At 44.7% G+C, this 14,601-nt stretch overlaps 1 protein-coding gene across 1 annotated transcript in view; it reads left to right on the top strand.

Moving 5' to 3' along the window:
- The window catches only part of KIF3B (kinesin family member 3B), a 56,852-nt gene that overhangs the window by 20,655 nt on the left and 21,596 nt on the right, over positions 1–14,601 (top strand). The window contains exon 2 of the mRNA XM_030826793.1: positions 11,618–13,085. Coding sequence (XP_030682653.1) covers positions 11,682–13,085 — 1,404 coding nt within the window. The 5' untranslated portion in view covers positions 11,618–11,681. The remainder of the gene's footprint in view (positions 1–11,617; positions 13,086–14,601) is intronic.

The raw sequence follows: 14,601 nt of genomic DNA, 5'->3' as shown, positions 1-14,601 counted from the left end.
GCTTGAACCTGAGAGGCGGAGGTTGCGGTGAGCCAAGATCATGTCATTGCACTCCAGCCTGGGCAACAAGAGTGAAACTCCATCTCAAAAAAAAAAAAAAAAAATTGTTTTTTGGAATTAAAAAAAAAAATTCAGGCCTGGTGTAATGTCACACCAGTAATCCCAGCACTTTGGAAGTCCAGGGTGGGTGGGTCACTTGAGGCTGGGAGTTCGAGACCAGCCTGGCCAACATGGCAAAAACCCAGCTCTACAAACAGATACAACAATTAATTGTGCATGGCGGCCTGAGCCTGTAATCCCAGCTACTCAGGAGGCTGAGGCGGAAAATCGCCTGGGAGGCGGAGGTTGCAGTGAGCTGTGATTGTGCCACTGCACTCCAGCCTGGGTGACAGAGTGAGCCTCTATCTCAAAAAACAAACAAAACAAAAATTCAGAGAATAATATAAGAAATAGAATCAACAAAGTAAGGGAAATGTTATAAAGCTTGAAACCTCCCTCTGTTTTTGTTTTTTAAGAGAAAGGATAAAATATTACAGATAAAGTTGAAATATCCTTCCCATCTCTACTCCCATTATCCATACTTCCCATTGCCCAGTTTGGGCAGCCACTATCATAAATTGTTATATATTGTTCTATCTCCCCTCCCCTCCCCTCCCCTCTCTTCCCCTTCCCTTCTTCAGAGACAGGGTCTCACTCTGGAGTGCAGTGGTACAATCATGACTCACTGTAACCTCCACCTCCTGGGCTCAAGTGATCCTTCCACCTTTCTGGAGTAGCTATAGGTAGTAGGCCACCACGCTGAGCTAATTTTCATTTTTTGTAGAAATAGGGTCTTGCTCTGTTGCCCTGGATGGTCTCAAACTTCTGAACTCAAGTGATCCTCCTACCTCAACCTACCAAAGTGCTGCAGTTACAGAGGTGTGAGCCACTGCACCCATCCTATCCCACTTTTTAATACTTATACATACGTAGATGCAAATCCATGAGCACCGTATTTTTTTGTAAATTCCTAATCGTAACTGTCACTCTGCAGCTTTGTTTCTCACTCAGCCTATTTATTTATCCATGTTAAATATGTAACCCTAATTCAGAGATTGGCAAACACTTTCTGTAAAAGGCCAGATAGTAAATGTTTTAGTATTGTAGTCCATATTGTCTCTATTGCAACTACTCAACTCTATTCACCTCTATAGTTAATGCAGCAGTAGATAATATGTAAACTAAGGAATATTGCTGTTCTAATACAACTTTGTTTACAAAACCAGGTTCTGGGCCAGATTTGTATCCTGGACTGTAATTTGCTGACCTCTGCTCTAATGTATTCATTATAACTTGTAACTACTGAATGGTGTGTGTGTGTGTATATATATATATATATTATGTATATATATATATATATATATTTTTTTTTTTTTTGAGACAGAGTCTCGCTCTGTCACCCAGGCTGGAGCACAGTGGCGCAGTCTCAGCTCACTTGCAACCTCTGACTCCTGGGTTCAGGTGATTCTCGTGCCTCAGCTTCCTGAGTAGCTGGGATTACAGGCGCATCCCAGCATGCCCTGCTAATTTTTGTATTTTTTAGCAGAGAGAGGGTTTCGCCATGTTGGCCAGGGTGGATTCAAACTCCTGACCTCAGATGATCCTCCCGCCTCAGCCTCCCAAAGTGCTGGGATTATAGGTGTGAGCCACCACACCCAGCCATATTGTCTATAATATGAATATACCATATTTTATTATTCAGTTCTCCTATAAATGGATGTCTAGGTTGTTTCTAGATTTTTTTGTTTGTTTTTTGGGACAGGGTCTTCCTCTGTGACTCAGGCTGGAGTGCAGTGGTGTGATCACAACTTGCTGCAGTCTTAACCTCCTGGGCTTAAGCAATCCTCCTGCCTCAGCCTCCCAAGTAGCTGGGACTATAGGCATGTGTCATCATGCCTGGCTAATTTTTAAAGATGGGGTCTCCTTCTGTTCCCAGGCTGGTCTCCAACTCCTGGGCTAAGGCGATCCTCCTGCCTTGGCCTCCCAAAGTACTGGGATTATAGGTGAGAGTCACCACACATGGCCTGTTTTGTTTTGTTTACAGATAGTATCTCCCTCTGTCACCCAGGTTGGAGTGCAATAGTGCTATTATAGCTCACTACAACCTCCAACTCCTGAACTCAGGGTATCCTACTGCCTCAGCCTCCCAAGAAGCTGGGACTACAGGTATATTCTGTAGCTATATTTTTTAAATGTAAATTTTTTTTTTTTTGAGACTAGAGTCTCGCTCTGTCTCCCGGGTTGGAGTGCAGTGGCATGATCTCCACTCACTGCAAGCTCCGCCTCCCAGGTTCACACCATTCTCCTGCCTCAGCCTCCCAAGTAGCTGGGACTACAGTCGCCCACCACCACGCCCGGCTAATATTTTTTGTATTTTTTTTAGTAGAGACGGGGTTTCACCATGTTAGCCAGAATGGTCTCCATCTCCTGACCTTGTGATCAGACCGCCTCGGCCTCCCAAAGTGCTGGGATTACAGGCGAGAGCTGCCGCACCTGCTGATTTTTAAAAAATTTTTTGTAGAGATGGTCTCACTATGTTCCCCAGGCTGATCTTGAACTCCTGGCCACAAAGAATCCTCCCACCTCGGCCTCTCAGAGTGCTAGGATTACAGCTGTGAGCCACTGCACCCAGCCTGTTTCTAGTTTTTCTACTGTGATAACCATGCTGCAGGAAGCAATCTTGTCCATGTTTTCTTGTGCACATATGTAAAGCTTTTTACTAGGATATACATATATAGAGAAGTGGAATTGCTGAGGATTTTGTTGTTGTTGTTGTTGTTTATTTTTACTTTTGGAAACAGGGCAAGACCTAGCACGAGGCTGGAGTGCAGTGGTGCAATCATGGCTCACTGTAGCCTTGACTTGGGCTTACATTATCCTCTCGCCTCAACCTCTCGAATAGCTAGGACCACAGGCAAGTGGCACTATGCCCAGCTAATTTTTAAATTTTTGGTGGAGATGGAGGTCTCCCTATGTTGCCCAAGCTTCATGTTCTTTTTTTTTTTTTTTTTTTGAGACAGAGTCTCACTGTCACCCAGGCTGGAGTGCAGTGGCACATTCTTGGCTCACGGCAGCCTCCACCTCCTGGGTTCAAGCAATTCTCTCGCCTCAGCCTCCCAAGTAGCTGGGACTACAGGCACATGCCACCACACCCAGCTAATTTTGGTATTTTTAGTAGAGACGGGGTCTCAAACTCCTGACCTCAGGTGATACGCCCTCCTCGGCTTCCCAAAGTGCTGGGATTACAGGTGTGAGTCACTGTGCCCAGCCCATGTTTTATTTATTTATTTATTTTTGAGACGTAGTTCTGCTCTTGTCACCTAGGCTGGAGTGTAATGGCGCGATCTCAGCTCACTGCAACCCCCGCCTCTGGGTTCAAGCGATTCTCCTGCCTCAGCCTCCCGAGTAGCTGGGATTATAGGCGCCCGCCACTATGCCCAGCTAATTTTTGTATTTTTAGTAGAGACGGGGTTTTACCATGTTGGACAGGCTGGTCTCGAACTCCTGACCTCAGGTGATCCACCTGCCTCAGCCTCCCAAAGTGCTGCAGATGTGAGCCACCACGCCCGGCCCGTGTTGTTTTAAATACCAGGTGGGCCAAATAAAATGTTTCAGATAGAACGTAACCAGTTTGTGACCTCTCTCTTAGGCTTTCCATAGGAAGCCAATAGTTACTGAGAATCCAATTCATACCTAGTTCTGGACTTTGAGGTGAGACTCTATGACAGCTAGCAAGGTGAGGATGCATGAATCTAAACACAAAAGAGTTGGAGAACGGTCTGGAAGAGTGTGGCTGCCGTGACAAATGTGCATCTGATTTCCTCAGCAGATAAAAGAGTTGAGGTTGGGGAATTACTCAATTTTTCATGTTCAATAACCATTCAAACAGTGGGTGTTAACATTGAATGACAAGTTCTAGCAGAAAAGGTCTTCAGGATGAAGGCGATGAGCTGCTGATCTGTGCTTCCTTCTTTCCTGGCAATTCTGTGAGTTCCTTTAAAGATTTATCACTCTGTAATTAGACCCACTGGAAGAATAACAAAGGTAATAAAGAAAGAGTATCAGGGCATCCTTCCAAGAAAACTCTCTCCTTTGAGGAAGACCCAGAATAAGATTTTAAGCCTTGGTGGCAGGAAATTAACTTAGTCCATTTTCCTGAAAGAATATGTCAATAATACATGACTAGTTCAATCTAGCTGGGTGAGTTCAGAAAAGAAATGGTGTTCTGTGTTCAGAGTTAAGGAGATTTAATTAAGGGGACTCATGCTTTGGGAATTCCTTCCTTTTTAAAGATTTTTAAGATTAATGTAGGTCATTATCATTCCTTTGTTTCTATCATTTTGGAGAGCTCAAAAAATATACGGAGCTATTACAAAGCAGCTGAACCTCAAGGTCAGCTTGCTGCAGGCTTTCTTTCTTTCCTAGGCTTGGAGCCCCATTGTTTTGACAGGTAAAAGTCGGACAGCTCCGCCTTCTCAGAAGTCTGTAATGCAGAAGAATCAGTCCTCTGCACTGACCTGTCTCCCTGTCCTGCCCTGCCATTCTGTCTCTCTTACTCTTTCAGGTCTAGGATCTTGTCTGGCAGGCTCGTGCACTGCAACAGAGGTCTTCCCAGAGGATATCAGGGGCTGGGATTTTCCCTTTGCACCTAGATCAGCTTTGGCAGGCCTCTGTTGAAATGGAGCGAGAGACAGGCCGTAGCTCATGAGCCATTCCCCTGAAATGAAACAACGCAGGAAACTGGCCATTCTAACATCTGTCTCTTTCTTCCCATCTGGCAAAATTCTAATAGCATCTAGAAGAAGTTTGTCCAACCCGCGGCCCAGGATGGCTTTGAATGTGGCCCAACACAAATTTGTAAACTTTCTTTAAACATTATGAGGTTTTTTTTGCAATTTTTTGTTTAACTCATTAACCATTGTAGTGTTAGTGTATTTTATGTGTGGCTCAAGACAATTCTTCTTCCAGTGTGGCCCAAGGAAGCCAAAAGATTGGACACCCTTGATCTAGAAGATAATGACTACATTCCTGAAGGGCTTCCTTTTGCATAGTTTTCTTTACATGGCTTGAGATTTAGTTCTTATTGAACATCAATTAGGTATTTAGATCTCAAATTTAATCTGAATTTTTTTTAGGATGATTGTTACAAATTGAACAATAGAAATGTTATTTTAGAGTGGGCGCTGTGGCTCACGCCTGTAATCCCAGCACTTTGGGAGGCTGAGTGGGGTAGATCGCCTGAGGCCAGGAGTTCCAGACCAGCCTGGCCATCATGATGAAACCCCATCTCTACTAAAAATGCAAAAATTAGCTGGACCTGGTGGCGGGTGCTTGTGATCCCAGGTACTTGGGAAGCTGAGGCAGGAGAATTGCTTGAACCCGGAAGACGGAGGTTGCAGTGGGCTGAGATCACGCCACTGCACTCCAGCCTGGGTGACAGAGCGAGGCTCCATTAAAAAATTTTTTTAAAATTTAGGCTGGGTGCAGTGGCTCAAACCTGTAATCCCAGCACTTTGGGAGGCCAAGGCAGGTGGATCACCTGAGGTCAGGAGTTTGAGACCAGCCTGGCCAACATGGTAAAACCACATCTCTACTAAAAATACAAAAATTAGCCATGTGTGTTGGCGGGCGCTTGTAATCCCAGCTACTTGGGAGGCTGAGGCAGGAGAATTGCTTGAACCTTGGAGGCAGAGGTTGCAGTGAGCCAAGATTGCGCCATTGCACTCCAGCCTGGGTCACAAGAGCAAAACTCAGTCTCACAAAAAAAAAAAAAAGAAAAGAAAACGAAATGTTATTCTAGTGATGTTTAATGCATAAAATTAGGCCTCAACCTTAATCTCTGGAATGACCCCCTGACAAGGGTTTTGGATGAATCTGTATTGTTATTTTAATCTAGCTTTATATTAGTTTACAAAGTACTTCCACCCTTATAAGCACCTCTTAGTCTCATAATCATCCATAAGAAAGAAGAATTACACCTATTTTTTCAGATTTACAGAAAATGGGTTCAGAGAGGATAAGAGGTCTTCTGTTTCTTCATTCTAGACAACAATATTTTATTACATGTAACAACTAGAAAAAATATGAAAAGCCACTTTTTGTGTTTCCACTTGCTTAGCAGCAGAACACTCTATGAAGGTCAGTGGGGGAATATGTTGATGCCGTCTGTTTATTAGGCCACAGCATATATGCCCAAGTGGCCCATCACTGCTTCACCTTCTCCCACCATGGGAGAATGGCAAGAAATAAGTCATTCTCACAACTAAAAAGAATACTGCTGTCATTGTTCTGCATATTTTTTAAAAATTGCAATTGCATATATCCTTTGATTCAGCAATTCCACTTCTAGGAATTGATGCTTACAGATACACTTTCCCACACATGAATGATTGTACATCCTAAGTTTTTCACAGCAGAATATCAGAAACAGCTGAAGTGCATCTGCAGCAGTGACATAAATTATGGTGCATGCAGGCAGTAGAGTATGATGCTGCTGTTGCAGAGAATAAAGCAGCTCTGTATTTACCGAGGGAATGAACTCCAAGGACACTGTTTATTATTGTATATAATATGTTTGTGTAAAAAGGGAGAGGATAAGTGTGTATTAATACATATTTGCTTATTATGTATCAATGATTTAAAATCTAATAACACTTGTCTGTGGGCAGCAGAACAGGGTGACTAGAGAGCAGGTCACAGACAGAGAGAGAGAGAGAGAGACCTGTCACTGAAGAGCCTTTTGATAAAAAAACAGCCAGGTATGGTGGCTCATGCCTGTAATCCCAGCACTTAGGGAGGCTGAGGTGGGTGGATCACCTGAGGTCAGGAGTTAGAGACCAGCCTGGCCAGCATGGCAAAACCCTGTCTCCACTAAAAAAAAAACACTACAAAAATTAGCCGGGCATGGTGGTGGGTGCCTGTAGTCCCTGCTACTCAGGAGGCTGATGCAGGAGAATTGCTTGAACCCAGGAGGTGGAGGTTGCAGTGAGCCGAGATCGCACCACTGCACTCCAGCCTGGGGGACAGAGGGGAGACTCTGTTTAAAAAACAAACAAACAAAACAAAACAAAACAAAAAAACCATGAATTACATGTTTTTAAAAATCCCTGCACTTAGTCAGGTGTGGTGGTGTGCACCTATAGTACTCACAGCTACTTGGGAGGCCCTGGTGGGAGGAGATCACTTGAGCCTGGAAGGTCAAGGATGCAGTGAGCTGTCATCACGCCACTGCACTTCAGCCTGGATGACAAAGCGAGACTGTCTTTTAAAAAGAAAATTAAAAAATCCCTGCACTGAGATTTATAGGAGTTTGGGGTCCTCATATATGCCAGTAAAGTACTCTGACCTGCTTACTACCTACCCCCACCCAAAGGACCCATTTAATCCTTTCTTCTGCTCCCTGAGTTTTCCAGCACCAAATGAAACTCTCTCTCTTTTTGTTTTTACTTTATAAAATTTTAACAACCCCCACCTTTTTTTTTTTTTTTTTTTTTTTGTAGACGGAGTCTTGCTCTGTCACCCAGACTGGAGTGCAATGGCACAATCTCGGCTCACTGCAGCCTCCGCCTCCCAGGTTCAAACAATTCTGCTGCCTCAAGTAGCTGGGATTACAGGCACGTGCCATCATGCCTGGCTAAATTTTTGTATTTTTTTTTTTTTAGTACAGATGGAGTTTCACCATGTTGGCCAGGCTGGTCTCGAACTCCTGCTCAGATGATCCACCCTCCTTGACTTCCCAAAGTGCTGGGATTACAGGTGTGAGCCACCACACCTGGCTCCATTTTCCTATTTGCATTCCAATTCTATTAAATTTATTGATTGATTTTGTATTTTTAGTAGACCGTGGTGGCAGGTGCCTGTAATCCTAACTATTCGGGAGGCTGAGGCAGGATAATTGCTTGAACCCAGGAGGCAGAGGTTGCAGTGAGCCGAGATCATGCCATTGCACTCCAGCCTGGTCAATAAGAGCAAGACTCCATCTCAAAAAAAAAAAAAAAAAAAATTTTTGCCAGGTGCAGTGGCTCACGCCTGTAATCCCAGCACTTTGGGAGGCTGAGGCAGGCCAATCATGAGGTCAGGAGATTGAGACCATCCTGGCCAACATGGTGAAACCCTATCTCTACTAAATATACGAAAAAGATTAACTGGGCATGGTGGCATGTGCCTGTAATCCCAGCTCTCAGGAGGCTGAGGCAGGAGAATTGCTTGAACCAGGGAGTCGGAGGTTGCAGTGAGCCAAGATCATGCCACTGCACTCCAGCCTGGCAACAGAGCAAGATTCCATCTCAAAAAAAAAAAAAAATTATTGATTGAATGAGTGCTTTTTATGTAATGCATTATACCACATCCTTATTTATTTGCACACATTTTGCACAAGCCAGTTTTTATTGATGATTGTGGGATTGAAAAGTATTATTAGCACAAGCTAGGAAATTCTAACACTACAAATGAGTATACTGTGAAAAGTTTTTCCTCTTTTTTTTTTTTTTTTTTGAGACAGAGTCTCGCTGTGTTGCCAGGCTGGAGTGCAGTGGTGCAATCTTGGCTTGCTGCAACCTCTACCTCCCGGATTCAAGCAGTTCTCCTGCCTCAGCCTCCCAAGTAGCTGGGGCTACAAGCTTGCGCCACCATGCCCAGCTAATTTTTGTATATTTAGTAACGATGGGGTTTCACCATGTTGGCCCAGATGGTCTTGATCTCTTGACCTTGTGATCCACCTGCCTCAGCCTCCCAAAGTGCTGGGATTATAGCTGTGAGACACCACGCTCAGCCTTTCCTCTGTCTTTAGGCTTCTGAGTCTCCTAGGCCCACAGTTCCCATGCTAAGGCTGCTACTGTTACTACCTTTAGAAGTATACTTCTAACAATATTGTGTTCATATCAAGCATATAGAATGCATATATCCCCCCTTTTCTTATGTAATGTTTGTTTTTTAAATAGAGTTTATTTTTAGAGCAGTTTCAGGTTCCCAGCAAAAATAAGCGGAAGGTACACAGATTTCCCACATACCTCTGCCTCCACACATGCAAAGCCTTGCCTGTTATGGACATCTCCTACCAGAGTGGTACGTTTGTTATAAGCAACAGACCTGTATTGACACATTATCACCCAAAGTGCATAATTTACATTAAGGTTCATTCTTGGTGTTATAGCTTCCATTTTTCACACTATGTAAACTATACTGTACACACTGTCACCTACTTTTTTTCACTTAACAACATATCTTGGTATAGGATTACATTTAGATTACCACCTTCTTTTTAATAACTGCATAGGATTCCACATATATTGAATATATTTAATTTAATCAGTCTCCTCTTGTTGGGAATCCAGGTTGCTCACAATCTATTGCTCCCACAATAAATATCCTTGTGTATATGTCATTGTTTAAAATTTGTATCTCTAGGATAAATTCTTAGCAGTACAATTGCTAGTTCAAAAAGTATATGCATTTTAAATGTTGATAGGTAGTTCCAAATTGCTCTACCCAGAGGTTGTAGTATTTCGACAGGTTATAGTAATTCAAGAGAATATAAGACTTTTTTTCATTTGTTTAAGAAAAGGTTTTTTGGGAGGCCGAGGTGGGTGGATCACAAGGTCAGAAGATCGAGACCACAGTGAAACCCCGTCTCTCCTAAGAATACAAAAAATTAGCCGGGCATGGTGGCGGGCACCTATAGTCCCAGGTACTCGGGAGGCTGAGGCAGGAGAATGGCATGAACCCGGGAGGAGGAGCTTGCAGTGAGCTGAGATCATGCCACTGCGCTCCAGCCTGGGTGACAAAGCAGGACTCCGTCTCAAAAAATAATAATAATAAAATAAAAATAATAACCAGTCTTGGTGGCTCACGCCTATAATCCTAGCACTTTGAGAGAATGAGGTGGATGGATCCCTTGTGGCCAGGAGTTTGAGACCAGCCTGGCCAACATGGTAAAACCCTGTCTCTACTAAAAATACAAAAAATTAGCCGGGCATGGTGGCGGGTGCCTGTAGTCCCAGCTACTCGGGAGGCTGAGGCAGGAGAATGGCGTGAACTCGGGAGGCAGAGCTTGCAGTGAGCCAAGATTGCACCACTGCACTCCAGCCTGGGTGACAGAATGAGACTCCGTCTCAAAAAAAAAAAAAGGTTTCATTCTGTTGTGTAGGCTGGAGTGCGGTGACACGATCATAGCTCACTGCAGCCTTGAACTCCTGGGCTCAAGCAATCCTTCTGCCTCAGCCTCCTGAGTAGCTAGGACTACAGGCACACATCACCACCCCTGGCTAATTTTTATTTTTGTATTTTTATTTTACTGTATTTATTTTGAAACAGAGTCTTGCTCTGTCTTCCAGGCCAGAGTGCAGTGGCGCAGTCTTGGCTCTCTGCAACTTCTGCCTCCCAGGCTCAAGTGATTCTCGTGCCACAGCCTCCTGAGTAGCCGGGATTACAGGTGCCTACCACCACGCCCAGCTAATTTTTGTATTTTTTGTAGAGACAGAGTTTTGCCATGTTGTTCAGGCTGGTCTCGAACTCCTGGCCACAAGGGATCCATCCACCTCATTCTCCCAAATTGCTGGGATCACAGGTGTGAGCCACCGAGCCTGGTCATTTTTATTTTACTTTTTTTTTTTTTTTTTTTTGTGATGGAGTCTCGCTTTGTCACCCAGGCTGGAGCCCAGTGACATGATCTCGGCCTCTGCCATTCTCCTGCCTCAGCCTCCCGAGTAGCTGGGACTATAGGCGCCTGCCACTACACCCGGCTAATTTTTTATATATTTAGTAGAGACGGGGTTTCACCATGTTAGCCAGGATAGTCTCGATCTCCTGACCTCGTGATCCACCCACCTCAGCCTCCCAAAGTGCTGGGATTACAGGCGTGAGCCACCACCCCCAGCCAGTTATTTTACTTTATTTTTAGGATAGATTCTCACTCTGTCATCCAGGCTGAAGTGCAGTGGCACGATTGCAGCTTACTGTACCCTCAACCTCCTGGGCTCAAGCAGTCCTCCCATCTCAGCTTCCCAAGTAGCTAAGACTACAGGCATGAGCCACCATGTCCAGCTAATTGCTGTTGGTTTTTTTTTTTTTTTTTTTTTTGGAGAGATGGGGGCTCACTATGTTGCCCAGGCTGATCTCAAACACCTGTACTCAAGTGATCCTCTGGCTTCAGCCTCCTAAAATGCTGGGATTACAGATGTGAGCTACTACTGTGTACAGCCTAATTCATAAATTTTTTGGAGACAGGATCTTGCTGTGTTGCCCAGGCTGGTCTCAAACTCCTGGTCTCAAAGAATTTCCCTGCCTTGGCCTCCCAGAGTGAGACCCAGACTTAAAAGATTTCCAGCTGCCTCAGCCTATAGCATAAGATCAAATATTGATTGAGAGGAGGATGGGCTAGCCAACAATACTGGTGGACTGCAGTTTTTTATTTTTCCCACTGAAGCTGGTTAAGATCCTGTGAGGAAATACACAGTGTAGTAAAGTTATCAGATATGGCTGTCAGGTTAGCAAGATGAAGACTATTTAGGTGTGTCAGCTTCTGTCAGGCAGCCCCCAGTGACAACGGTACTATGCTTATTTACTTTTGCTTTTTCTCTAGGACCTTAGCATCCTGAGACATTTTGAATTGACACTTCTCAAGATTGACTGGATCAGAGTTCATCATGTCAAAGTTGAAAAGCTCAGAGTCAGTCAGGGTGGTGGTTCGCTGTCGGCCCATGAATGGCAAGGAAAAGGCCGCTTCGTATGACAAAGTGGTAGATGTGGATGTTAAGCTGGGGCAGGTGTCTGTGAAGAACCCCAAAGGGACGGCCCATGAAATGCCCAAGACCTTCACCTTTGATGCCGTCTATGACTGGAATGCCAAGCAGTTTGAACTGTACGATGAGACGTTCCGACCACTTGTTGACTCTGTCCTGCAAGGTTTCAATGGAACCATTTTTGCCTATGGACAAACTGGGACAGGAAAAACCTACACAATGGAAGGAATCCGTGGTGACCCTGAAAAAAGAGGAGTCATTCCTAACTCATTTGACCATATCTTCACCCACATCTCTCGATCCCAGAATCAACAGTACCTGGTCAGGGCTTCTTACTTAGAGATCTACCAGGAGGAGATCCGAGATTTGCTCTCAAAAGATCAGACCAAAAGGCTTGAGCTCAAAGAGAGGCCTGACACAGGAGTGTATGTGAAAGACCTGTCTTCCTTTGTCACAAAGAGTGTGAAGGAGATAGAGCACGTGATGAATGTGGGGAACCAGAACCGTTCTGTCGGTGCTACCAACATGAACGAGCACAGCTCGCGTTCTCATGCAATTTTCGTTATCACTATTGAGTGCAGTGAGGTGGGCCTCGATGGTGAAAACCACATCCGTGTGGGAAAATTGAACCTTGTAGATCTTGCTGGCAGTGAACGGCAAGCCAAGACCGGCGCACAAGGGGAGAGATTAAAAGAAGCTACCAAGATCAACCTCTCCCTTTCTGCTTTGGGTAATGTCATCTCTGCTCTAGTGGACGGCAAAAGCACTCACATTCCATATCGGGACTCAAAGCTTACCAGGCTCCTCCAAGATTCCCTTGGTGGCAATGCTAAGACTGTGATGGTGGCCAACGTGGGGCCTGCCTCTTACAACGTAGAAGAGACTCTGACCACTCTACGATATGCCAACCGTGCCAAAAACATTAAGAACAAACCAAGGGTCAATGAGGACCCCAAGGATGCCCTCCTTCGAGAATTCCAGGAAGAGATTGCTCGGCTCAAGGCTCAGCTGGAAAAACGGTCCATTGGCAGGAGGAAGAGGCGAGAGAAGCGGAGGGAAGGTGGTGGCAGTGGTGGGGGTGGGGAAGAGGAGGAGGAAGAGGGAGAAGAGGGTGAAGAGGAAGGGGATGATAAGGATGATTACTGGCGGGAACAGCAAGAAAAATTGGAGATTGAGAAGCGGGCCATTGTAGAGGATCACAGCTTGGTTGCAGAGGAGAAGATGAGGCTACTGAAGGAGAAAGAGAAAAAGATGGAGGACCTGCGGCGGGAGAAGGATGCTGCCGAGATGCTGGGCGCCAAGATCAAGGTACCATACCCATACCCTTCCTTAGGCCCTTGCCCCGTCACTGCTTTTGCTTTCATCAAACAACAACAAAAAACATAACCATATGAGGGATGATGTCCCTCATCAGTTTTGGATTTCCAACAGCGCATGGTATCCAGTACTCAATAAACTTCTGTTTAATTGACATGATTATGATTTTTTCACATTTACAAAAATGAAAATTGAATTCATAATGAGAATAATTATTATGTATGCACATAGTATAAAGAACAGCAATAAAAGTAACACCCATGTACCCCCCCACCCAGTGTAAGAAATAGAACAACATCCATTTTTCTTTTCTTTTTTTTGAGATGGAGTTTCACTCTTGTCGCCCAGGCTGGAGTGCAGTGGCGCGATCTCGGGTCACTGCAACCTCTGCCATCCGAGTTCAAGTGATTCTCTTGCCTCAGCCTCCTGAGTACCTGCGATTACAGGTGCCCGCCACCACACCCAGCTAAGTTTTGTATTTTTAGTAGAGATGGGGTTTCACTATGTTGGCCTGGCTGGTCTCGAACTCCTGACCTCAGGTAATCCGCCTGTCTCAGCCTCCCCAAGTGCTGGGATTACAGACGTGAGCCACCACGTCTGGCTTTTTTTTTTTTTTTTTTTTTTTTGAAACAGAGTCTTGCTCTGTCAACCCTGGAGTGCAGTGGCCCAGTCGCTGCAGCCTCAACCTCCTAGGCTCAAAGGATCCTCCCACCTCAGCCTCCCAAGTAGCTAGGACTACAGGCACGCAACATTGCCTGGCTAAATTTTTTAAATTTTTTGTAGAGACGCGGTCTCACTATGTTGTTCAGGCTTGTCTCAAACTCCTGGGCTTGAATGATTCTCCCACCTCACCCTCCCAAAGTGTTGGGATTACAGGCGTGAGCCACTGCACCTAGCTGATACCCATATCTTTAGTAGCTCCTTGTGTTCCCCTCCCCCATAGATAGCCATCATCCTGAATTCGGTGTTTATTGTTTCCTTGCTTTTCCTTATAGTTTTACTTTCTACATGTATATTTCTAAAGAAAACATGGTTTCGTTTTCATATAATTTTTTGCTTTTATATAAATGGAATCCCACTCATGCCATTTGCTTTTATTTTTGCAACATTATGTTCATGAGATTTATCCATGTTGATGCCTGAAGCTGTGGTTCACTCATTATTACTGTTCCAAGTATTCCATGATATTCCATTCTCCTGATGTATGGGTTGTTTCCAGTTTCTGCTGTGAATGCTCTGGTGCTTGGCTTCAGGAGAACATGGACGTGCAAGATTGTCTTGTTTGGCACTGTTAGGTCTTAGGGTATTTGCAGTTTCAACTTCTCTAGACAAGGACAAGTTGTTTTCTAAAGTGGTTGTGCAGTTTGAAGCACCTAGCAGCAGGGTATGAGTTCTGGATGCCCCTCATCCTTACCAGCACTTGTGATGATCATACTAACATTTGCATATAGTATAGCCTCTCAGTGCAGTTTCAGTATGCAGCACCCTGATTACACAAGACACAGAA

The sequence above is a fragment of the Nomascus leucogenys genome, chromosome 13 (assembly GCF_006542625.1).
Source record: "Nomascus leucogenys isolate Asia chromosome 13, Asia_NLE_v1, whole genome shotgun sequence".
NCBI classification, from domain to species: domain Eukaryota; kingdom Metazoa; phylum Chordata; class Mammalia; order Primates; family Hylobatidae; genus Nomascus; species Nomascus leucogenys.
The sequence above is the reverse complement of the archived record's forward strand: the minus strand, read 5'-3'. Positions and strand labels throughout refer to the sequence as shown.